This window comes from Arvicanthis niloticus, chromosome 2, assembly GCF_011762505.2.
Source record: "Arvicanthis niloticus isolate mArvNil1 chromosome 2, mArvNil1.pat.X, whole genome shotgun sequence".
NCBI lineage: Eukaryota > Metazoa > Chordata > Mammalia > Rodentia > Muridae > Arvicanthis > Arvicanthis niloticus.
In genome coordinates this window covers 93,395,526-93,420,597 of record NC_047659.1, presented here as the reverse complement: position 1 = coordinate 93,420,597, position 25,072 = coordinate 93,395,526, and the positions used below count along the sequence as shown (strand labels likewise).

The 25,072-nt window shown below is 44.9% G+C and overlaps 2 protein-coding genes across 6 annotated transcripts in view; both read left to right on the top strand.

Annotated features, from left to right (window-relative positions):
- Positions 1-2,566: 2,566 nt before the first annotated feature.
- On the top strand, positions 2,567-13,485 carry LOC117704709 (protein PAT1 homolog 2-like). Of its 3 annotated transcripts, XM_076929630.1 has the most exons (15): positions 2,567-3,331; positions 3,709-3,792; positions 4,362-4,573; positions 6,937-7,046; positions 7,509-7,586; positions 7,789-7,933; positions 8,271-8,391; positions 8,480-8,577; positions 8,759-8,812; positions 8,913-9,046; positions 9,164-9,323; positions 9,793-9,933; positions 11,440-11,534; positions 12,028-12,177; positions 13,069-13,485. In XM_076929630.1, the coding sequence occupies exons 2-15, from the start codon at positions 3,777-3,779 to the stop codon at positions 13,085-13,087; spliced, it is 1,533 nt and encodes a 510-aa protein (XP_076785745.1). In that variant the 5' UTR covers positions 2,567-3,331; positions 3,709-3,776; the 3' UTR covers positions 13,088-13,485. The 3 variants fall into 3 exon arrangements, with proteins under 3 accessions (XP_076785745.1, XP_076785743.1, XP_076785744.1); XM_076929628.1 differs by lacking the exon at positions 2,567-3,331 and having other exon boundaries at positions 3,361-3,792; XM_076929629.1 differs by lacking the exons at positions 2,567-3,331; positions 12,028-12,177 and having other exon boundaries at positions 3,361-3,792.
- A 1,246-nt stretch (positions 13,486-14,731) lies between these two features.
- The window catches only part of LOC117704596 (spatacsin-like), a 70,660-nt gene continuing 60,319 nt past the window's right edge, over positions 14,732-25,072 (top strand). Inside the window, exons 1-5 of one of the 3 annotated variants that reach the window (XM_076929637.1) lie at positions 14,732-15,002; positions 18,265-18,440; positions 20,077-20,301; positions 22,657-22,849; positions 24,148-24,324. In XM_076929637.1, coding sequence (XP_076785752.1) covers positions 14,755-15,002; positions 18,265-18,440; positions 20,077-20,301; positions 22,657-22,849; positions 24,148-24,172 — 867 coding nt within the window. In that variant the 5' untranslated portion in view covers positions 14,732-14,754 and the 3' untranslated portion in view covers positions 24,173-24,324. Of the gene's footprint in view, positions 15,003-18,264; positions 18,447-20,076; positions 20,302-22,656; positions 22,850-24,147; positions 24,325-25,072 lie in introns of all 3 variants that reach the window. The other 2 variants (XM_034496806.2, XM_076929636.1) reach the window with 2 other exon arrangements.

The following is a 25,072-nucleotide window of genomic DNA, read 5'->3' as shown; positions in this document are numbered from 1 at the left end:
AGGATAGGTTTCAAGGTTTCTACCATGTGTCTGCAGAAAGCCAAATGGTGCTGGTATATGCCTATAATTCAAGTATTTGGAAGGCTGAGGCATGAGAATCCTGAGTTTGAGGTCACCGTGGGCTTCATGGGGAATTACAGGTCAAAGTCAGATCCATAGCAAGGCCCTGTCTCAAAAACAAAAGATTCACTTGCCCAGAGCTTTTGCAAACATAGCAATGAAATATTGATAATAAGAAGTGTTAGGGCTGAAGAAATGGCTCTGTGGTAAGAACATTGTGTGGAAAAGTAAGAGGAGCTGAGTTCAAATCTAAATAAAATTTGGGCATGGCTGCATGTGCCTATAACCCCAGTGTTGGAGGTCGAAAGAGGAACATCCCAAGAGCCCGCTGGCCAGCCAGCCTAGCAGAAATGGCTAGCTTCCGGCTCAGTGAGAGACCTTGTCTAAGAATCAGAGAATGAGAGATGATGACACTCAGCTTCGTCCTTTGGCCTCTACATGAGCACATGCATCCGAACACATGTATGCATACACCCACACACACACACACACCATACAAATAAAATTTTAATATGTTAAGCTAAAAATCATCAGAGAATTACATGATTGGGTATTGATACAGGTTTGGAAAGCAAACCTATAATACAGGTTTATATTATATTTTATAATATAACTAGAAGCATGTACTGAGAAAAAACAGGAGCACCTTTGAAGGCTTTGGGGGAGGCTAGGGGCACATAGTTTGTTTGATTTTTGGGACACAAAATGTAGCCCAAGCTGGTCTTCAGCTCTGTATCTAGCTATGGTGACCTTGCATTTTCTCAGTCTTCTTGCCTCCTCCTTCCAAGTGCTGGGATTATAGGTGTGTGCCACCATGCCTGGATTTGACATTTTTATAACCCAGGCCATGTGGGTGATAGGCAAGTGCCCTAACAACTGAGCTTCACCTCCAACTCTTTGTGGATTTTTAAAAAGAATGTTTAAACTTTTGTTCGTTTGTGTGATGTGTGTATGTGTGTGTGTACATTTGTGTGTGTGTGTGTGTGTGTGTGTGCAGACCCTGGTGTACATGTGAAAGGGTCAGAGGAAAGCTTGCAGGAGTCACTTTTTTACCATGTGGGACTCAAGGATTGAACTTAAACGCATCCCCTTGGTAGTAAGCACCTTTATCCACTGAGCATCTTACCAGCCTCCCAGTTTTTAGCGTGTTCAAGGTCTTATTTATGTAAAATCTTTGCTTTATGTAGAATTTACTTTGACATAAATATCTTCAATGCTGTTTTCCTTTTAAAAATGAAATCTGTGGGTTTATTTTTCTGTCTCTTGTAAGACTCATACTGAGGGATTATCATTATATTCTTAGAATGTCCTGGTAGAACCACAAGGAGGGGGCTATGGCTGGAGTATGTGGTGTGTGTGTGTGTGTGTGTGTGTGTGTGTGTGTGTGTGAATTATCTGGGAATAACTTTGTAGTAGGGATTTCAGGCCAGTGTAAATGATGTGAGTATTTAAGGAGGCTGAGGCAAAAGGAAGGCAACATAGAGGCCCCTATATAGGCCTTAAAAAATCATCCCCACCTACAGGGATCAATCAAGCAGCCCACTGGCCCATGGGTGGATGGACACTTGTTAGGTATCTCTGTGCCAGGCTGTGGTCCTGCTCCAGTCTTTTGCTATAGTTAGTTTCCCTTCTTCCTCCTCCTCCTGTCCCACTCCTCCTCCATTTGCTGGCTTTGAGACAAGGACCCACTTCACTGTGCAGCCCAGACCTACAACTCACTATACAGTCTCAGCTCATCTCAGACTGGAGACAATCTTCCAGCCTCAGCCTCCCCAGTGCTGGGAAAGTAACTCTGGTAGTAGAGCACTTGGCTACCATGCATAAAGCCCAGGTCTAATCTCTAGACCACACACATGCAGTAGCAAATTATAGAAAATACAATATAATTGATAATAATAGTAATAAATAATAAGAAATCACAATGCTGTAGCGACCAAAAAAGCAACAACAACAACAAAAAAAAAATCTGTGAGGACCAATGAGTTTATATAAGGAGGACACATCCTGGAGCCATGACGGGAGTGTCTGAGATGTCCTGGATAAGGCAAAGTTCCAGCTTAGTTTGTTTGTTCCACCCGAAGAATTACTACTGTATTAGAATGAGACAATTTAATAAAGCATATGAAGTCTTATTCCAATTCAAACTACTTTCTTTGTAACCTCATTTTGCTTTTGAGTTGCAGTGAGCAGCATATATTATTGCTAGGATAGTTTTAATATCATTGGAAGGAATAAATAGCCAGGGCAGTGTGTGTGGCATACCTACAGTCCAGCAGCTTTTGTTAAAGTAGCCAAGAAGATGTAAATTTGTGTTGTCCCGTGCAAAGGTGTTCTCACAATTAAGGTCTGGCTTCTGAATCTCCAGGGCGGTGCATCCAAGACAGCTGGGGGTTAGCTGATTGATGCAACCCAGTGAGGTTCAAACATCATCAGGTGCCTTTCCTCCCCAGAGGCACCCACCCAGGATATATCCAGAACTTTCCTCTCTAATTAGGTTGGAGTAAAACCAAGGCATCCAATGGAAACAGAGTTTTTCACAAAATTCCCAAACCTTTCTGACAGGATATCGTTTGGGTTGGTTTGTTTGTTTGTTTGTTTGTTTCCAGACAGGGTTTCTCTGTGTTGTCCTGGCAGTCCTGGAACTCACTTTGTAGACCAGGCTGGCCTTGAACTCAGAAATCTGCCTGCCTCTGCCTCCCAAGTCCTGTGATTAAAGGCATGAGCCACCACCTCCCGGCAGGATATCTTTTTAAAGCACTGGCCCCCAAACATCAGCTCCCAGTAAATTGTACTCACAGAATTAGATGCTTAAACATATAGCTTATTTCTCTTAACAATGAAAAGGGATTTTGTTTAGTGTGCTTATTTATTTGTTTGTTTATTTGTTTTATCTTTTGAGACAAGACCAAATTCTCAAGAACAAACCAACTTGGAATTCACTATGTAGCCCAGGTGAGCCTTAAACCCAAGGCATTTTTCCTTTCCCAGCATCCCAAATGCTGGGATTACAGGTGTGGACCATTGTCCTCACTTAAGAGTTTTCTTGTTTGTTCTGGTTTTATTGTTGTTTGAGACAGCCTTGTGAAGTCCAGGCTGGCCTCAAGTTTCCTAGGTAGCTGAGGCTACCCTTGAACTCCTGAGCCTCCTGTCTCCATCTCTCAAGTGCTGGCATCATCAGCCTGTTCTTCCACACCTGACTAAGGATTTTCTTTATTAGAGCTCTCATACTTCTACACCACCTCAGCAGTGAAGCATACCAGCCCTTTAACAGGTGAGCAAGAGGCAGAGCTGAGCCTTCAAAAGCTAGGAGAAGCAGGCAGGCCCTGGCCCGGGCTGCCATGGTTAACCTGTGGGAAGGACAGCAGCAGTCAGGTCACTGGTGGGGGTGTCCACAGCAGGGTCTCACTACGCACAGAAAGTGGCTGGTTGTATCCTTGATGCTTAGCCTCGTCCCTCACTTTTGTCCTCCTTGGAGCTGAGCGTGTGGGATGAGAGGTTTGGGGGGTTGTGCTGACCTGAGAGTCCAGATTCTCACTTCTTGGGGTCAATATTCTCTGCCCACTGTGCTAAAAGGAGAACGGGAGGTTTTAGGTGCTGTCCCATCTTTATTGGCTGAGAGAATGTCTCTGGGTCTCTTCTCTGTCCCAGGTTCCCCTTCCAGAGGCTTCTCTATCAGTGGAGGACACAACTGGCAAGGAAGCCCTCAGGCTGCCAAGATGAAATGCCTTGAAGGTATTACTGAGTGGGCTGGGATCTAAGACAATATCCAGAGGTTCACAGGCAAAGGGGATGCAACAGCCTGGTTAAGAACCCAGACTCACTCACTGTGAAAGCTCTTCCTCTTGCTACTGAGATAGAATTGTCTGAGCTTTTTTTCCCTCTGCCCCTGTGGGAAACTATCAGTAATGTTCCTGATGGCTCTGTATTGACTCTCCAGCAGACAGACAATGTGAAGTTCCCAGTACGTGGGGTTAAACCACACTGAGCTAGGACAGCTGAGACTAGTTCATTTAAAGAGGCAATGGAAGGAAGGACTTGTGGGATTAGGAGGGGCAGGTGGAGAAAGAAGCCTGTGGTATCCATTCAGCCCACTGAAATGCTATGTGCCAAGTGAAGGTGTTTGGTGCCTGCCAGGTGCTGTTGTGGATGATTTGGGGGTGTCATGGGAGCAGCGGGGATAAGGCCAACAGAGAGGTAGGATTTAAAAATGGTTCAAGAGATAGCTTCTGAGCAGAGTTTCTGTTGAGTGTCAGCCTGTCTGGATAAGAGTTCTGTCACCAATGTCTCCATCTTCTTCCCAGGTCTGCACTTACAGCAAAGGCGGAGCAAATTCTCAGCTCCCTTGGCTCCTGAAGAAGGCTTAGTATGTGCCTTCCAACTGGAGGAAGGAGAGAAGGAGAATGAAGAGGAATTTGTGTGTTCATATCAGGCCCCAGAAGTGAAGGAGGAAGGGAATGATGTCGGGGATCCAGCCATAGTGAGCACCATCCAAAATACCCAAGTTTCACAGCAGGTAGGGATAGAGAGAGTGGCCCCAAACTTACACCTTAACAGACTGTCACTCAACACTCCTCCTTGCCTCTACTTCTTTGTTAAGACCCATTTTGAATTAAAAAGCTTTATCCCAGGCCCCTAGTTAGGGCTTTTTTCTTCCCTCTTTCTTCCTGTCTCCCAGGCTAAGTTTCTGCAGTTCTCTTTTACCTAAAATCAGATCCTAAACCAGGTATAGTGGCATAACCCACTATCTTACTAGAATCCTGAAGTAGAAACATAAAGATCATGATTGTCAGTCTGGATTAGATAATGCCGTGTCCAGGACGGCAGTGGACTAGGACTGGGGGACCACCTGAAAGAGAGGATGGGAGAGCAGGGGTATGCAAAGAACGATGGATTGTCTAAAGTCTGATCAAACTGATATTTTAATTTTTTTCACATGGGGGTTATATACACATAGAAGCAGGGTGTGGGGAAGGGGATGACACAGGGTCTTCTTTGTTCTTGGGGAGCACAGGTGTTCTTTAGGGGAGTACAAATGTCTTCCAGAACAGGATATTTGCTGGGTGAAAAGTTCACAGAAGCAGCAGGGCAGAACAGGTCACTATGTTTCTGTCCAGAAGATCTTTTGGGCATTTATTCTTATCTAAGTTAGTACTTTCCTACCAAAGCTACCTCTCCATAAGATCGATGATTATTTGTTCTTATCTAGGCTGGTACTTATCCACCAGGGCTACCTGGACAAGATCTATAGCTATCTGTTCCAGGGTTAGTGCTTTCCCACAGAGACCAAGACTTTGTGTCAGAAGGCATGTATGGCTAACTTAGGCCCATGGCCGATATAGGCACATGGTCGACTTAGGCCATTAATGTATGAGCAAGGTCACTCCCAACAAGATAAAGAGACCCATTCACAGACAGACAGACTGACTGACAGATAGACAAGAAAATGAACTGGGCAGACAGGGCAGATGGACAACAGATAGCAAAGACGGGACCAGACTGGACTGGACAGATGGGTGGTCAGATGGACAGGACAGGATGGACATGACAGACAGAACAGGACACACAAAACGCCAGAGCAAAATTCCACAAGACTGGGGTGATGGCCTGGTTGGTAAAGCCCTTGTCTTATAAATGCCAGGACTTGAGTTCAGATCCTTAGAACATGTGTGGTACCCTGGATCCAGCAGGGTGTGCCTGTAACTTCAGCCACTGCAAGATGGGAAGCAGAGCAGAAAGGTCCTTAGAAACTTAAGGCCAGCTCTCCCAGCCTATGTGCAAAGTTCCAGGGTGATGAGAGAAGGCAAAGGTGGACAGAGCCCTGGAGACCAAAATCAGAGGTTATCCATGTGCAAGCCATGGCTATGCATGATGTGTAGCTACACATGAGTGTGGACACACAATGCCAGCAGGACCATGGCATCCTGGGTCTCTGCTAGGCAGTAGCCCTACTATTGGTGAATCACTTTTGTCTCAGGCCCTGTGTCTCAGCAGCCATTCTTTGGATTCTCCCTTAAACTCACATGGCCAGTAAAGACAAGGCTTTCCCAGTATAAGTGAGGTGACTTGACCCTCCTGCTACCTTTTCCTAAACTGTTAGTCATCTTCTCAGGAAGGAGGATCCTGGCCAGACTCTTACTGTCCTGGCTGTTGAAAAGCTTGGCTTTTGATGCCCCAACCTTGTTCCAGTGGAAACAAAAGGAGAAGACAGGATGGTGGTGTTGGTCACTTGAATCTGGCAGTTCTTCCTTTCTGTTCCAGAGAGGGCTGCACAGTTCCCCCAGAGTCAAGGCATCTGGTGCCTTGAGGATTTCACCAACCTCCCTGCATTTTCTAGGGCAGGTGGTGCATACAGCCTTAATCCGTGTTACTAGAACTGCTTCTCATACTAGAGAGGACATCCTTAATCCAGCATTATAAAATATCTCAGCAGATGACCAGCATTGACTTGGAGCAGGAAGACCTGCCATTCACAAATTACTAACAGTGTGAAAAATAAAATGAAGAGCAGGAAATCCTGTAGGGAAAGCTATAAGGTAATTAAGCTCTGTTGAGTTTGAGGAGAGAAAAGACAGGGGATCCTGTCCTCAGTGGTTGAAATCAGAACACAAAAGCATGTCTTCCCTACCCCCACTGTAGGTCAAACACTGAAAAGGCACCTCCTAAGAGGTAGCAAAGTGTCAACAAAAGCAGGAAACAGTCTCTATAGCTGCCTTGACAATTCCCCCAACAAAGTAAAACACTGGCTGAAATTATTGAGGGGAAAGAGGCCTGTGAAAAACCCAGAGACAGGAAATGACCTGAACCAGGCAGAATTGTCTCCTCTCTGTGGAGTGTCTGCCTTGTCCCCTGGACTATCTATTGCCAATTCCTTTTCAGTCTGTGTTTCCAAGAGCCAGTTCTCCAGCCCATCACTTTGGACCTCAACAGTCTTCACCAGATCCTTTTCTGTTCTACAGCCCACTGAACCTGTGCACCCCTAAACTCAGGTACCAATGACAGGCTGCTTTATCAGGGCAAGCTGAGTTCTTCCTATAGTTCATAAGACATAGTGGCCAAGGACCTACGCCTTTTACCAGTAGCCACAGAAAAACACTTACAGAAATTTGCTAACAAAAATCAGAAGCATAGTGGGGTCTCTGCTCCCTCACAGATGAAGAAACAGCCAACTCTGGGAAATTTAAGGAGTGAGGTCAGCTAACCTGACAGAACTGAGAACTGCTAATCAAGCCAAAGGTTGTCTATTGTGCCTAGACTGTATGCAGCCAGATTACAGAAAATCATATCTTGGGATGGGGAGATGAGGACTGTGGAGTTTTCATTTTGATTTGGGAGAGGCGTAGAGATGCATAGGGCTGTCTTAGACATTCTCTGGTGCTTACCCAGTCTGAATGGATGGGGGTGGGGGAGGTGCAGAGCAGAGGATTTCCAATCTGCTGGTTTCCTTTTAGCCTTCCCAGTCATCTGACCCAGCTCCACCCTCAGCACCAGCAGATCCTACTGCAGCAGCAGTGGAGTCAAACAGCAAGGTAAAGCCTATGAGAAGCAGGGGTGAGGGGAACCAGTCTGTATGGACACTGGGTATTTCCTTGTGTGCATAAGCAGTGCCCATTACTGTTGCCCAACACTACACCTGTTCCAGTCCTTCCAAGAACATTCCACTGCCTGTTCACCACTCCTTGGGAAGCCACTATGGCAAGGCTGGCCTAAAAGGATATTTCTGCTGTCCAGAAGTGTCCCAGCCCAGAAGCCTTGGTCTCCTGAGCAGGACACCTATGCTAACCTCATGACCCAAAAAGACAAGGACTGGGTGATAAGAGTGCAGATGGTTCAGCTGCAGAGCAAGAACCCCCGCCTGGATGATTACTACTACCAGGTAGGTACTGGCACCTAGACCTAGCTTTTGACTTTGGCCTTCTCTGACCCTCTCTTCAACCCACAGAGGCTACATCTGTTTAGGTGCTGGCAGTTGCTCCAAGACAGAATCCATCTTTCTAAAGTTAATTTCCCAAATTCCTTCCCTTTTAGTCTCCTATACTTTGGTCAAATGGGATAATTTACTATCTTCAAAATACCCAAGACTTGTCTCCATCCTTTGAGGTGTTTCCTTACCTTTCCTGGGAATGTAGGCATGTCCACTTCTATACACTTTTTTGAGCCTTAGAAATACCTTATAAGGCCCCACACACTTTGCCTGTTCCCTGGACTCTCAGAAGTACTATCAGAAGCTAGAGAAGAGACAGGCAGATGAAGAGCTGCTTGGACAGAAGAACAGGGCTGAGTCTCTCAAGTTGGTCACGCCTTACATCCAGAAGTCCAAAGTTTACAAGTCAGGTATGGCCAGGCTGACGGCTTGGGCTGGATAATCTGGGTGGGTGGTGCACCTATAGGAAAGCATGTGCCCCTGGCTCTCTTTATACAGTGGTGCGGGTTGAGGGTTCCCTGGGCCAGGTAGCTGTATCAACATGGTTTAGCCCTCGCCGAGCTATTGATGCTATATCTCACGGAACTCAAGAGCAGGTAAGAGCATGTGATCATCCCAAAATTCTTTCTGCTCCCCCTACCCCCGCCCCTGTGTCTACAACACATTCATGTTTGGGTTTAAATCGTGACGTAAGGAAGCAATGTGGTCAGATTGTGTCTAGCCTTTTCCAGCTGCCATTGATGGAGTGGCTGATGGCCAGGGCCTCTCTGTGCCTAGGATACAGGAGCTTCAAGCAGCCAGAGGCTTCGGGTATTATCCCAGATTGAGAAGGTGAGCTAAGCTCACAGGGAGGTGCTCTTGACCAAATTCTCAAGGATAGGATATTGCTCAATTAATTTCACCCCCACGCCTACCACTGTCAAATTTCTAGATGTTCCTTCAGTTACTAAAAATAGAGGAGGGCCAGAATGATGGGTTCCCACCACTCTACCACTCTCAGCAACAGAGCAACCAGATTGAGAAGCTCTTTCAGGCCTTAAATACCCAGGAGCAGAACAACCTGGAGTGAGTAAAAGAGTCCTGCCTCAGCCCAGCAGGTGCTGGCCTTGCTGCTGGCATGAAGCCTCCTTTCCTGACACAACTCTCAAAAGAAAAAACGCTTTCCTCTTCTCTCCCTTATAGGGAGGCAGCAGATAACCTTCTACAAGTGCTGTCTGTGAGGAAAGGGAAATTTTTGGTGGCTCGGCTGCTCCCCTTCTTGCCCCCGGATCAAGCTGTTAGCCTCCTCCTATATGTCACCTACCATCTGCCTCTCCTGATCCAGAGGGACGTGGCTGACCAGGTGCTGTGGCAATGAGGATGAGCAAAAAGGATGATGTGGATGGGTTTGGGATCTGTCCACCTCTCCACTCCCTCCCTTCCTAAAGAGGTGACAGAATGCGGCCCACCCCTAAATAAGGGAGTCACAGAACAACCATAGCAACCGCAGGTCATCTTCAGGTTGATGATGAGCAGTGGAAAACAGGTGAATGGCTGTACAGGAATGAGTGTGCTCTGAGTTTGAGAGGAGATAAGGGTCCTCTGATGGGAGGGTCTCATATCATCATACATCCTATAGAAAGCCATTGCAAGGTAATAGGGCAATACTTTAGGACTGCTAGGAACAGAGAGTTATGAGCAGGGTTAGCCCTGGCAAGGGGCCTGAATAAGAAGACACCTAAAGCTGGTCGGATACAAAAGGAGTGGAGGCAGAGTAAGAGGAGATAGAGTGATAGTAGAGTCAGAAGAGATACTTACTGGTCTTCTTGCAGGGTCTACACATGCTATTCAAACCACTGGGGAAATACATCAGTCATGTGACCTTCCATCAGCTCCTTCATGCACTGCAAGGTCTAATGTTCCTGTCACCTGGCTCCTCAGAGAGGCCAGTCTCTGTGGTACTTCAGAATCAGGTAATATACTTGAGACATCTTTCTTTCCACAGATGGCTTTTGGTTTGTTTTGATTTTCTTGAGACAGGGTCTCATTTAGTTTAGCCTGGCCTAGAACTCTCCATGTAACCGAGGACAACTCGAACTGCTGATCTTTAGCATTTAACATGTACATGTTGGCATCTGTCGTCATGACCGGCCTCCCATAGATGATTTCCAAATGGCACCACTAGAAAGAAAGAATCAAGAGAACGGTCTCACCTCTACACAGCAGGATAAGTCCTCTGCAGCACTTCATGTCTAGTGAGAACTGAGCTTGGTGGAGTCCTAGTACTCAGGAGGCTGAGGCAGAGGGATCATGAGTTCAAAAATCAGCTTAGGTTGCATTGCAAGTGTTAGGCCACTCTAAACCTGTCTCAAAAACGAACACCCTCTGTGTGAGCACAGGATTGTCTGCAGAGAGCTTATTAAATACCAGGTCCTTGCATGGTGCAGTGTGTGTGGAGGGGGACGTCTGCTTTCCCTCATTTCCTCTTTCTTGTCTCTGTCTTTTTCTCTTCTGTTTCTCTATCCCCTCCCTCCCTTCACCCCTCCCTTTTTCTTCTTTCTTCTCACACTGTCTGGCACTGTTGCTTATGAACATGTGGTGAGTCTTGTGGCAAATGCCATGTAAGGAATGGCATGCAGTATAGGACTTGGCGGTGGGGTTTCCTCAGTTGGCAGAGTGCTTGTGAGGCATGCATGAAGTCCTGGGTTTGATCTCCAGCACCACCCAAATTGAGTGTGGTGGTTCCTACTTGTAAGGGAAAGCAGAAGCAAAGGTTTCAGAATTTCAAGATCTTTATGGTGAGCTCAGGGCTAGCCTGGACTACCTGAGACCTATGGGAAGACACATCTTTTCTGATAGATACCCTGTGGCTGCAGGTGGTGTGAACTTCCACAGTGGAAGTCTCCAAACTTTTTATTGTGTACCCTTTGGTGGGGGATGCAGGGAGGCAGACAGATATCCTACGTGCCTATATTAGGTTCTTACTACAGGAAAAACAGTCCTTTTTTTCCCCTTTGTGCTAAGCATTGAAACAAGGCCTGTATCTACTCTGCACTTTCCATACCACTGAGCTCCACCCCAGTCCACAACAGGAAGTTTTTAAGTATGCCACTCTGGATTTGACAGTCTCTGTCAATCTCTAGGGCCTTCTCTTGTGCACGCTTGTGTGCTTAAAGTGGTACTTCTGAAGGTATGGCCCACAGACCACCTGGCTCCAGAGTCCAGGCTCCTCATTCACTGACTGATTCCCCCATCTTGTCAGCTCTCAAAGACTCATGGAAAGCTCAGGGCAGTGGTTCCTTTGTGTGTGTGAGAGAGTTCATTGTTCAGCTGTAAAGTCTGGCAGTTCTTGTATGTTGGTCTATATCTGTACACTCGAGTCTGTCCTTTAAGCTGGAGGATGACAGCAAAGCCAGAGGAGCACAAAATTCCTGTAGAACTCATTGTTGTCTTGAACTGCCTTTCAACGTCTCTCGTAGTTTGGGATATCTCTGCTGTATGCCTTGCTGAGTCACGGAGAGCAGCTGGTATCCCTGGATTCTTCCCTCCGATCCAGCAGTGACTGTGCAGCTTGGTAAGATCATAAAGGCCTTATCATTACATTCCAATACCCTGGGTGTGTAGGAACCCTGTGAAAGAGTTCCTGAACAACATATTCAAGTACCAGAGAGGAAGTTGGGCAGAACTGTATCTTCTCCCACCCTACATAGTGTCCTATGTTGGAATTTGGTTTCCCACAGGGGACAGGGTCACAGTAATAAAAGAAAATACATTTAGAGTCAAACAGACTTGTCTATTGCTATGTAAATTTGACACACTTCATTTCTTAGTTTGTTTCTTCATCTGGAAGTAGTACTATTAACTCCTTAAAGTTAAAATTGGACAGGAAGGAGGATGGATAGGCATCCTGAGGTGCGTACCAAATGTATAGATGTTACCTCTCAATTGCTGTCTGGGATGGGACACCACACCTGCAGTGGTGAAAGAGTAATAACAGACTTTGCCTGGGTATCAGTTTCCTGCATAAATATAAAGGCTCTGCTAGGCTTCTCTTTTCTGTCCCTCAGGACAGACTTGGTGATTCTGATTGCCTGGGAGATAGCTCAGTTGCCTGCAGCATCCTTGGCGGAACCCCTAGCCTTCCCCAGGAATCTGCTTCCCCTGTTCTGCCATCACATGGACAGACAATTAGTTCACCAGCTGGAAGCCAGAATGGAGTAAGTGCTTACGAAACCAAGTCTCCCCTCAACAAGCCCACCCCAGGCTGTGTATCAAATATCTTATAAAGTGTGATCATGGAAAACAATGAGCTAGGCATGGTAAACCATGCCTTAGGTCTTAGTCCTTAGGGTCAAAGGTGAGTTCCAAGCCAGCCTGGTCTACACAGCAAGCTCCAAGCCAGCCAGGACTACATAGTGAGATATGAGACACTGCCTTAAAAAACCAAACCAAACTAAACCAAACAAACAAACAAAAAAAAAGTTCTTGGACCAGTGAGATGGCTCAGCAGGTAGACTCATATCATAGAATGAAGCAAGTGACTCCTAAAAGTTCTCCTGTGGCTTCCAAAGATTTACTGTGTAGTGTGTGTGTGTGTGTGTGTCAAAATGTAATTTTAACAAATCTAAAATTTGGCTGGGCAGTGGTGGCACATGCCTTTAATCCTAGCACTTGGGAGGCAGAGGCAGGTGGATTTCTGAGTTCGAGGCCAGCCTGGTCTACAGAGTGAGTTCCAGGACATCCAAGGCTACACAGAAAAACCCTGTCTCAAAAAACCAAAAAAAAAAAAAAAAAATCTAAAATTTGCTCTAGAAACCAAGGTATATTACTGAGTAACCAAGTTTGGACTCATTAGAGTCCTGGGGTCTGTTCAGCCACAACTTTGTCTTTATTCCCAATGTTTGGTCATTTGTAGGTTCTATTTCAGAGCTGTATTTTGAAAATTTGAATAACTAATTCATTCAAACAATGTTTGAGAGACTATTTCAGGACATGAGAATGTCTCTATCCTCAGAATTTATCAGCTATTAGAATGAGCCAAGCATGAATTAAACCATAAATATTTATAAAATGGAATTGTGATTGCAGTTAACTCTTTTTCTTTGTAGGCTTGACTGGATCTACTGATGTATTAGTTAATGTGAGAAGTTGAAATATCAGAAATGAAACTCCATCACCTGTCTACAGTGATACATTTGATGCCATTTCCTATGAACCTTGCCACATTGTCATATGCTTTCTTAGAATCTAGGTGATTTGCCTAAAATTAAGGCATGACTACTTTAGATATACTTAAAGGACTATCAAATGATATGTTGAAACTTGTTTGTAAGTTTGGAATTACAATGAAGGCCATTTTTGTGAATATGTCAAGAATATCCTTCCTAATGAGGGGAATGGCCTTGCTGTATTTAATAAAAGTCTAATCTGGGATGTTGCTTCAGTGTTGCCAGACCTCATGTAAACCAAACTTTTCAGCTAAGGCTGAGAGATTTGGATATAAGCATCTTCCTTGGCATAAGAAAATAAATGGCTACATTTTGTCAAATTTAGTCCTGCATTCATCAAGGAATATTAAAGTACCTTTTATGAGCAGGCTGAGTTTCAGGCAGGAATATAACAAGTCTCTGCTATTTCCAGGCTTACATAGAGTTGGTCAGGAATTGACATAAAATATCAATTAGTCATGAATACTATGGGGAAAGATGATTTGAGAGTGACTGGAGTGGAGAGAGGCTTTAGACTTTAGACTGAGCTAGGAAGGCATGTTAACAGATTGCCAAAAGCCAAAATGTTCAGATTGTAGAAGTAGCTGCATTACAAAGGCACTGTTAACTAGGCATGGAGGCATAACCCTGTATTCCTACTACCTGGAAGGCTGGTGAAGAAGGATCAGGAGTCTAAGGCCAATAAGAAGCCTTTATCAAAAAAAAAAAAAAAAAAATAGCTTGACTAAATGCCTTTTCAATACCTCTCAGCTCTCTCCCCCTTCTGTATTGGATTGTACTTCTCAGAGAAAATCAGAAGAAAGTGAAAGGCAAACTACTTCACCATCTCCACTTTGCATGCATCCTTCATGATTTTAAGAAAGACTCTTGGTGGAGGACCACAAAAAAATAGATTGTTTGACCTCAAAAGGAGGTCTATTGGCCTGATAAGGTGGCACCCCCACATCCTGTGACTGGGTTCCCAGGGGTACTAGAAAACTCACCTGGAAGGGTCTGAAAATCAGATTTTGTAGTCAGGAGAAGGGCTTTTTTGATAAACTGCCTAATGTTCTCAGACAATCTGGGATCCAGGCATCTGATGGAGGCTACTGCTGACCAAAACTCCGTAGGGGCAGATTTCTGAAAGCTGGGGTGTGGTGGGGGTGGGCAGGCTCTGTTTTGAAGACCAGTTTTTTTTTTGTTTTTTTTTTTTTGTTTGTTTGTTTGTTTTTTTTTATGGGTAGAGGGTTCCTTAATAGCTCTAGACTGTTAAAAGAGTACTCGTTATCAAGAAAACCGCACTACCGATGTCTGTAACCAAACAGCACAAAAAATGAAGAGGAGTCAGCAACAGGGTTTCACTGGAGTAAGAGGCACCAAGCAGCTGGAGGGCCTTGGCTTACATTGAGCTGAGTAGGGGCAGGCTTGGCTTTGCAGGATTCAGTTTAGAGCGACCCCTACCCCAGATTAAGGAAATGACTGGCGCAGGACCGCCTCTCCGTTCACGTGAGAGTCACAAGGTCCAAGACACTGCGCAGGTCCGTGACGCAATCGAGCGCCTCTACCGGAAGGAACGCCCGGGCGAAGATGGCTGGCGAGCCAGGGCCCGGAAGTGCTGCCTCCCCCGGCTGTGCCGGGGCCATGGAGCGGGTTCTACCCATGCTGCTGGTGCGGATCCCTGCCGAGGAGACGGCGCAGCTGGGACCGCGGGCTCAGCTGCACCGAGAGCTAGAGGCCCTGGGGAGCCTGACGGCTGCGGGCAGTCTCCAAGTGCTTTCCTTGGCGCCGGGCAGTAGGGGTGGAAGCAGCTGCTGCCTCCAAGGCCCCTTTAGGCAGTAAGTGCTGCGGGACCGCGGCAGAGTGTGGGAGGAGTCTGACATTTGAGCTGCTCCGGAGGGGATCCCTGGGCTCTCCTTGCACTGTGGGGTGGTGGGAGAGGATGAGCCACTAGGGGGACTCCCCAGGATCGAGCCCGGTTCCTCTGGGAACTTTTTTCATCCCGAGGTGAAGTGCTCAACTTGTTGCAAGTCACTACCTCCGTTCCTGGGTGGACAGAGAAGATGTCTTACTCCTTGATAACCACTGCAAATCCTGGATGGGCCTCGGCACACGTCCTGTTTCTTTAATTCAATACAGATTGTCACGGAAAGGAGTCTTAAGTCTGTCTTCCTCTACTACCCCTCTTCCTCCTCCTCCTCCTCCTCCTCCTCCTCCTCCTCCTCCTCCTCCTCCTCCTCCTCCTCTTCCTCCTCCTTTTCCTCCTCCTTTTCCTCCTCTTCCACTTCCTTCCCCTCCCTATGTAGCCCTAGCTATTCTAGAACTCAAAATATAGCCTATGCTGGCCCAGAACCTACAGAGATCCTCCTGCCTCTGCTTGTGCTACCAGGCAGACTACTTTGTTTTAAAATGCCTTATTTCTAAATCATTACAAATACCCCCTTTTTTGTTGTTGTTGCTAAAAAGATGTTTCTTGCAAACATAGCCACTCCCACCCACCCCCACCCCCACCCCCGCTCCTCTTTAAAGTTGTACACACACTTATGCAGAGACTCTGATGTCACTGAACTATATGCCAGCCCTACTTTTTCTATATTGGAATCAGTCTCAAGATATAGCCTGAGTGACTTGCAATTCACAATCCTCCCGACTTACCCTTCTAATGCTGAGATTACTGGCTCGTCTCTCCACACCTGGCATGTCTGCTGTTTCTTAGACATGAGGCTCCAATGGATTGAGAAGGTAGACAGGTAGAATAACATACTGCTTTCCACTGTTCATAAAACAGTTTACATCATCAAGTTTAAAAGCACCCTGAGCATGTGCTGACCTTTTAATAATGGGAAGTGTATTAGGACCAGTTTGTATGAGACTGTATAGCCAGCAGGCATCTCACTTTGGAATCCCCAAGTTCTGCAACAGCTCTCTATATACAAGACTAGTTTGCTAAATCAGCAAGTATTTTAACCATCTTTTCTCCCCTTGAGATAAGGTCTCATGGAGCCCAAGCTGGCCTAGAACCAAGGATGGCTGTGAGCTCCCGACCCTCTTACCTCCACCTCTCCAATGCTGAAATTATAAACATGTACCCCAATCCCCAGGTTTCTAATATCTGGTGTGTGTTGGAGTGCCTGTGCGTTTATTTCTGGTGTATAAAAGGCAGAGATGGGAACTGTCTGTCTTTCTGATAAGTACCCAGTAGCCACCCCATTCAATATAAAACTTACTATTGTAGAAAAGCAAAGTTTTTAAAAGAATTTCAAACTATCAGAATGGTAGCCTCATCTCTTTTAACTGTAGTGTTTTCAGAGTTGGGCCTTATTGACCTGCCTTAAGATAGAGTCTTTCTCTGTAGCCCAGGTTGGCCCCAAGCTCAATCTTCCTGTCTCAGCCACTAAATAAAGTGATCACTATTGGGTCACCAGACCTGGCTCTTGTGTATCAGTGATAGAATCTTGCTATGTCGCTTAGACTGTCCAATTCCTGGACTTGAGAGATCCTTCCTCAGCCTTCTGAGTAGCTAAGACAATGGGTTTGTGTTGCTATGCCTGGACTGGACCTTTTTATTTTAGTTTTTACATGTGTGTGAATGTGTACATGTGGAGGCCTGATGCTGATATTGGGTGTCTTCCCAGATTGCTCTCCACAGTAATTTTAAATTTTATTTGTTATCATTAATGTCTGGGTGTGTGTGCACATGCTCACAAACATGGCAGAAGACACATTGTGGAGGTCAGAGGACAACTCCATGGAGTTGGTTTTCTGCATCCACCTTTGCATGGGCTCCAGAGGTCCAGTCAGGTGTCAAGGCACATGATCATGCCTTTCCCTGCTGAACCATTGCTGGCCTTCCACTTCACTAAAGTCACAGACTCTGTCTGAAACCAGGAGCTCACAGTCCTCTGCTTGTCTAGATGGTTAGCTTGTCCCCAGGATCTTTTGTCTCTTCTTCCTGGGTGCTAGTATTAGAGGAGCTGGGCCACCATGCCTGACTGGCTCTTATGTGGGTTCCGAGTATCCACAGTGTTACTCTCAAGCCAGTGGAGCTAGCTTTTTAGCCCCTATGCCCCTTCTACAGCTGTTAGGTTTATTCTAAAATGTAATGTAATATAGTCCTCATTAGCCAATGTTGGTGACTGTGCTGTCTAGTAGGATAGCCATTAGCCACATGTGGCTAAAATGGACCGTTTTTACTGCAGCAGTTCTTGTTGCAGTACCTGCGGTGGAAGTGCCTTGTAGCACATCCTCTCACTGGTTGTTATCTGTCTTGAGCAGCAATGAAATAGGACATTTCTGTCATCACAAAGTTCTTTTAGGCAGGGTTGTTCTGTACCATAGCATTCTGGAGTATTCAAAGACTACAGATGTAAATACTGAATTTTTAAATCTAAAAGAATTCAGTTCAGTCAAAGCCCATTTAAAACTTTATGTATTTTTTGTGTGTGAGTGTTTGCCTGCATGTGCATATGTGCATCGTGTGCATGGTGCCAGAACAGCAGAAACCAGGAGAGGGTGTCAGATGCCCTGGAGCTGCAGCTACTGAGAGTTGGAAGCAAGTGACCATAACCACTGAGCCATCTCCAGCTCTATAAACCCATTTCATCGATTATAGTGAGTAATATATTTACTTTATAAGGAATAAATATACAACTGGGCATGGTGGTGCACGCCATTAATCCCAGCACTCAGGAGGCAGAGGCAGGGGGATCTCTGTGAGTTTGAGGCCAGCCAGGTCTACATAGCAAGTACCAGGACAGCCATGGCTACAAAGAATAAGTAGATTTTTAAAAGAGTTTGAAAAAGCTAAAGGAAACGGTTTCTTGCTCTGTGTTCACTTCATATCCTCACTCTCAGTGTAGAGGGGCAGATTAGGAAAAAGTGAGGAGACAGGAAGGGGTGGGGAGGGGAGAGAGAGAGGAAGGGAATCAGACGGGAGGGGAGGGAAGGTAGTTGTGAGTTGGTTTCTATTCTCTTAGACTGGATTGTAGAATTGGTGCTGACAGTGATCTAAGCTCTCCTTGTTCTGCCCTTTGGTCCCCACTATTGTGGTAAGTGGGATTGTGGGTATAGAAACATAATAAATCTAAACGTTTTCCTTAGGTTCCTGTGGGAGGAGTCTCAGAGCAGCACATTAACAGACAAGCCCAAACTGGTTGTTGCTAGAGATGATTATGAACTGCTGGTGTATGAATTTGTCTTGAGAGATGGAAAATGTGACACAGCCTTGTTACACAGCTGCTGTGGGAGGACACTGCAGAAGCTCACTGAAGATCAACGTGTCAGTCAGTGTCATGTTTAAGTCTGGGACTTTGGCTTCCTTTCTTGAGACAGTGTGACTGTATAGCCCATCAGCTTCGAAGGTGCTGGGATTTCAGGAGTGTGCCACCATGACCAGCTATCTTTTATTCCCCACCCCCCAACCCCCATCTTCCCTTATCCCTCTCACTCTCACTCTACTTGCTTTGGCCCAAAGGTTTTTATTTATTTATTATATGTAAGTATACTGGAGCTATCTTCAGACACCCCATAAGAGGGCATCAGATCTCATTATGGATGGTTGTGAGCCACCATGTGGTTGCTGGGATTTGAACTTATAAGCAGTCAGTGCTCTTAACCACTTAGCCATCTCACCAGCCCCTGAATGGTCTTTTATGAGAAGTTCTCACAGAGGTGAAATCTGAGAGGGCAGGCTACACTGCCCAATACTATAGCCACTAGCCAGGTTGGGTTGTTGAGCACTTGAAATGTAGTTAATATGAATAAAGTTGTACCTTTAATTTTTGCAGGACTGGGAATCAAATCTAGAGCCTCAAATGCTAGGCAAACTCTTGGTGCCTGAGCTATGTCCTCAGCTTAAACATGTGCTTTAAATGTCAGACAAGTGAGGGGATAAGAGATGCCTGTCATCCTGGCACTTTTGAGGCAAAAGCTGGGGAAATCTCGGTTTGATGCTAGCCTAGGATACATAGTAAGGCTGCCAAAAAAGAAAAAAAACCAGTCCGGGTGGGGCAGGAGAGATCTTACATCTTTCTTTTTTACAGGCATACTGGGGATTGGATCCATGGCCTCATACATGCTAGACTGTCACTCAGTCATTGAGCTACATACCCATGTCTCCAGGCCTTTCTTGGTCTTATATGAAGACAGAGTGACACCAGATTTCCTAGTCTGGCCCTGGACCTAAAATTCTCCTGCCTCCTGAATAGCTGGAACTATAAGGCCTGCACCCCCAGTCTGGTTTTACTTACCAGATTTTGAAGTCTAAGTATAAGGAAAGGAAAGTAGCTCAATAATTTTTGTATGAGTTCCATATTGGAATGATATTTTGTATATAATGAATTAAATAGTACATGTTAAATTGCTTTCCCGTTTCTTTGGCTGTTAGTCACATTGAGTCATATGTGTCTAATGGAGTGATGAGTCGTGCAGTTTAATTGGACAGTGTGGACCTAGACTGTTTGCATAGGCCAGATACGCTGCAGGAGGGAACAGAAACCTAAGCTCCTGGGTCCCCAACTTTAATACAGTAACGTCCTTTCTACCCTTGGCTATAAGGTTCCTCCGTTTTCTGTAAGGAAAAAAAAAAAAAAATATATATATATATATATATATATGATTGTTTTTACATGAGTCCATGGGTAACTTGGCTTTCTTGAATCTTCCTTCTGGTGTGCTTTGAGACTTGAGCCTTAAATAAAAAGAACCCTGGGACCCTGTCCACCATCTTTATTCACCTTCACCTACCTTGTAGTGCCTGATGTCCACACAGATACGAACAGTAACTGCCTTGCATTGGAATAGGTGCAGTTTCCCTTTTTGTGTCGTCTGGTTTTTTCCCTATGTTTATGAGGTCACTTTTACCAACTGTGAAATTGTGATCAGTGAGTAAGATATTATCCTTGTGCTGCACAGGTATCTCCTTCAAGTCTTTGAGAATTCTGTCATTTCACAACGACATGTCATTACTGCTCATCAACAGATGCCTTATCCTACGGCTCTTGTTTCCGGGGAGAGACTCTGGGATTCAAGTGCTAGACTGCCTGTCACTGCCCTTGCCTGCACAGGCAGAGGACAGGATCTCTGATGTGCAGCTCTGCAGGAGATTTCTTTTTGTTCTGAGTACACTAGGCCAGATCTGTATCCTTGACTGTGAACGTTGATCAGTGTGTAGGGGAAAAGACGATGTAGAAAGGTGAGCTGTTTGGCTCTTAGTTGGGGGAACTAGAGCGAAGGAAGAGTGGTTAGATTTTAGTAAGAATTTTCAGGGGAGAATAATCTCATAAAATGCTCACTGTATTACTTTAGGGTTTTCAATGTATAGACATATTCTTATTCTCAAAATCTTGCTCATAGTTATATTTTTTATTTATTCAAACTATCCTTGGCCGGGCGGTGGTGGCACACACCTTTTAATCCCAGCATTTGGGAGGCAGAGGCAGGTGGATTTCTGAGTTCGAGGCCATGCTGGTCTACAGAGTGAGTTCCAGGTCAGCCAGGGCTACACAGAGAAAAACCATGTCTCAAAAAAAAAAACCAACCAATCAAACAAACAAACAAAAAACAACAACAAAAACAAAACAAAAAAACTATCCTTAAGTGCACCATTGCTTTTAATGTGACCCTGGCTTTCCCACAGGTATATGCCTCACTGATTTTGTCCAGCAATTATTCCATCTTTTTTTTGCTTTAAGGCCTCAAATACCCAGATACTTGAAGTACCAGTATGCATTGCCAACTCATATAATTCCACGATTTTTAGTGAATGTTTTGCAGTAACAGTTTTTGAAAATACTATATTTTGTATCCAGTAGTAAAATTATTTTGAAGGTTTGAAACCTGACCTCTTACATGGTTTTAAGACCTTTATTTCTGAAGTAAAGGGATGATCTTTTCTTTCTTTGTGGTCTTGGGTGTTGGATCAGAGGCCTTCTGTGTGCCATTCAAATGCTGTACCACTGAGCTGCAGTCCCTGGCCATGTATTTATTTATCTATTTGTCTGTCTGTCTATATATCTAATTAACGAAATATCTATTTTTGAGACAGGATCTTATTTTGTAGCCCTTGCTAGTCTAGAACTCACTATGCAGACCAAACTGCCTCTTCACTCACAGAGATCCCTTGTCTCTACCTCTTGAATATTGATGATAAAGGCCCATGCCACCACATCCTTCTGTTTTGAGCTTTGAAACAGGGTCTCTGTAACTGAGAACTGAAGTCTACAGCCCAAGCTAGCCTCTAACTCAGTCCTTCTGAGTCAGCTTCCATAAAGTAGTGATGTTTCTTTTTTAAATAGAGTTTTTGCACAAAGATGTTATAAAATACTATATTAAGTTTTTTTGCCCAATTATTCAGCTTTCCTGTCTACTCCAGTAGATGACAAGCATGTGAGGCTGCTGAGCATTTGAAATTATCTAGGCATATTGTACTTAATTTTATTTAATTAGGTTTAAAATCTGATTCTTTGTTCAGTTATTAGAGAGTTTAAATATTTGTGGAATAAATTTTACTTTTCAGATTAAAAAAAGAAAAAGCCTCATGTAGCCAAGACTGAACTTGTACTCAGCATTTAGCCAAGGATGGCCTTGAACACTTGACCTTTCCTTTACCTCCCAAGTCCTGGGATGACAGCCCTGAGCCATTATGCTCAGATTCTATGGTATTGGGGAATTGAACCCAGGGTTTCACTGAAGTAGATAAGCCATCTACTTAGTTTCATCTCCTGCCCAATCTCTCTTAGCATTTCAGCTGTCACTTTGTGGAGTCTAAGTATGGGTCAAATGTTTCTGATGAAAATTTAGTATTCAAGCACAGTGGTGGTGGCACTCCTTTTAATCTCAGTGCTCAGGGGACAGAAGCAGGAAAATCCCTGTGTGTTTGAGGCCATCCTGGTCTACAGATGGAGTTCCAGGACAGCTAGGTTATACAGAGAAACTGCAGAGACAGAGTGGGGGGAGGGGGGAAGGAAGAAGGGAAAATGGTTTACACAGCTGTGTTATACAAAGAAACTGTCAAATAAACAGAAGAAGGGAAGGAGAAAGGGAAGGAGGGAAAAAGAGGAAGGGAAAAAGGAAACAGGAAGGAAGGAGAGGAAAGAAAAGAAGGAAAGAAAGAAAATTTAGTATTCAAATTTAGTTGTATTCTAAGTGTAACTTAGATTTTGGTGGCTTACAAGAAAATGAAATATCTCAGCCTTTAATGATGGTTGCATGTTCAGACAATTTTTAGGTATCGGCTAAAGTGTAATGTTAACTTGGGTTTACCCTGGGAAATAGTAGGGTCTCGAGATCTGGACCAGCATGGTACACAGCAGATTGGAAGAACTGTGCATCACCTATTTAAGCTGCCAGCTTCTTAGTCGCCTGGTTACTGCATTGGAGAATGCCTCAGTTTCCAGCCCTCCTGCTGTACCTATGAGGTGGTAACAATCAAGACAGCCTTACGATTTCAAGGGTCCTGTATGTAAAACTGTCACTTCTTTAACTCTAACTCAGATATTTTTGACACTGGGGGTGGCATGCATGTAGCACTTGTGGACTTGGCTCTTCTCAGAGGAGATTCTGAGCAGCAGGAGCCCGCCAGCAGTTCCTCCTTCACATCACTGAAAGTGTCTCAGGACTTAGATGTTTTGGTGCTTGTCAGCTCATCCAATACTGCAGTCGCTCTTAACCTACATCTGTATTTCAGGTAAGCAGATGACTGAAGTTTCTTATTTGAGGTAAATAGACACATAAAAGGTTTAAAATATACTCATTAGCTTCATTTAAGCCTCTTTTCTATGCAGTTAGACCTCATCACGGCTCCTATAGTGAGACTGTTACTGTGTAAGATTGTGTATAAATGGTTGCAGCTGCCTTTGTGTTCGGGCTTGTATACCAAAGGTTATGTGGAGGTTATGTCCTAAATTATCAGGATTGTACAGTTTTAAAAGCCTTACCTTTTATGTATCACCCTTACTTCTTGTCCCATTTAAGAGTAGGAGAGAATGGAATTTACCTGCTGTTGTATTGGCTGGCTTTGTGGCTTGGGAGCCTGGCTGCACTGGGGCTCACATTCCCCTTAAAGGAGTCCACAAGATATACTCAGCCAGCTTCTCCACCTGGGGATTCCCAGGGCGGTTTCCCCCTGAGGAACTGAACCTGTGGCTGCCTAAGAACCTGGGCAATGCTGACTGTGGGCTTGTGTGGCTTTTCCATTAGCTTGCTTGCTGCTCTGGGTTTTATACTCCAGAGTGTGTGTGGCTGCCTTTCCTGTGCTCTTACTCAGCTCTGCCCAGAGACTTACTTTTCCTGCTAATTTTTGGCTGCTTTCTTTCTTACAGTCTTCTTCCTGTGTGCCTCTCTTTACAATTTCTAGAACACCATCACAGTTCTCAGTCCTTTCTCAAAATCGCTGATTTCCCCCCTCCCCCTCCCCAGGTGACCTTGCACACCTTCTTATCTTGACTGTCAGTTATTTTCAGTCCCTTCCATGGTTCCTAAAGTGTCTTATGATAAGAAATATGGTTCCATGTGAGCTTCAGGATAGACTGCATAGGCTCTTGATGAAATCACCTTTTCTTTCAAGTTCTAGCTGGTGCTTTCTTCTGTTACATGGACTGGTGTGGAGTCTCTGAAGGCTTGCCCTGGTATTTCCATTCTGCATCTCTACACAGGGTGTTCCCTCCTTTTGGAATCCCTGTCTTCTGGTCAGTTATCTCTAAGAAGCCCTGAGCCTTGAACCCCAACACTATTGTGGTCCTCCTCCTTATTCTGATACATTCTTCTATCTCCTGTAGCTGTTGCCACGGCCCTCATCCATGCTTTCTTTGTGTCTCCCATGGTTGTGAGGCCCTAAGCTGCTCACTGTCTGCTTCAGTCAGCTCATAGAAGTAGATTTTCCATCAAAGCCCCTTAGTGGGTATCTAGTGCCTGTACACATTCTGTATTGACAATCAAAATAAAACTAAAAGGACCTTAAACTTAGGTTTTTCTTCTTTTTCCTAGGAAGTTATTGCTGTTGCCATTTTGAATAACAGAATACCAGAGGCACAGACTTTCTTCAGGAAGACTGGTCATTCCACTCAGCGACTGGGGGAACTGGTTAGAATAGGCCTAGATTTGGCATTTCACAGTTTGAAAAAGAACAATATGGAGGAGGCCTCCAGGCTCCTGAGGAACTTGGTGAGTGGTGATAATCTATTTGCCTCTGAGGGTCTCTGTAGGCAAAGATGACCTAGAACTCACCCTATAGCACATGCTGGCCTTACATTCATTTGTGATCCTCCTGTCTCAGCTTCAGTGTGTTGGGATTACAGGCATTTTTAGACATGGTCTCACTATGTAGGCCAGGCTGGCCTTGAACTCACTGTTCTCCTGCCTAAACCTCTCAAGTGCTTTAACTATATGCATGTATCACCACACCCCCCAAGACAGTGCTTTCTATAGAAGACTTCACACTTAGGACTTCCATTTCATAGAAGACTTCACAAAAGGGCCTCAGTTTTGCTGGGAGACATCCTATATTCTTCAGAGGACCTGACATCACCATTTGGACTTTCTGAGGGATTATGCTCCATGGCTTAGGGCTCCATGTCCACTGGCTTTACACATCTGAGAGGAGACATCTAGAAGCAGGGCTCCTGGGCTGAGCTAAGGGCTGGCCCTTGTCCATGTGGCTGGAGTCTTGCCCTGGGCAACTCTGAAAGTGCAGAGGATTCCTTGACTCTGTCAACCTTTGTTTTCATGTAAACCACCATAGCTGTTTGTTGTCATCTTGAGCTCTGGTTACCTGGTATTACCTTAAATTGTTCTGTGTGGTGCCCCTGCTCTGGAAAAGTAATAAAGTTTTTTTGGGAGGTAAGCAATCAATACATATAACTGATGTAGGAATTCAATATTCCAGAGAACAGGATAGGTGCTGTGGTAACAG

Excerpts from the sequence above, each read along its gene's own strand:
- LOC117704709 (XM_076929628.1), top strand. The coding sequence starts at position 3,549 with ATGAGAGGTTTGGGGGGTTGTGCTGACCTGAGAGTCCAGATTCTCACT. Across the intron at positions 7,047-7,508 it reads CTGTGCACCCCTAAACTCAG|CCTTCCCAGTCATCTGACCC; the intron begins GTACCAATGACA and ends GTTTCCTTTTAG. Across the intron at positions 7,934-8,270 it reads TGGATGATTACTACTACCAG|AAGTACTATCAGAAGCTAGA; the intron begins GTAGGTACTGGC and ends CTGGACTCTCAG.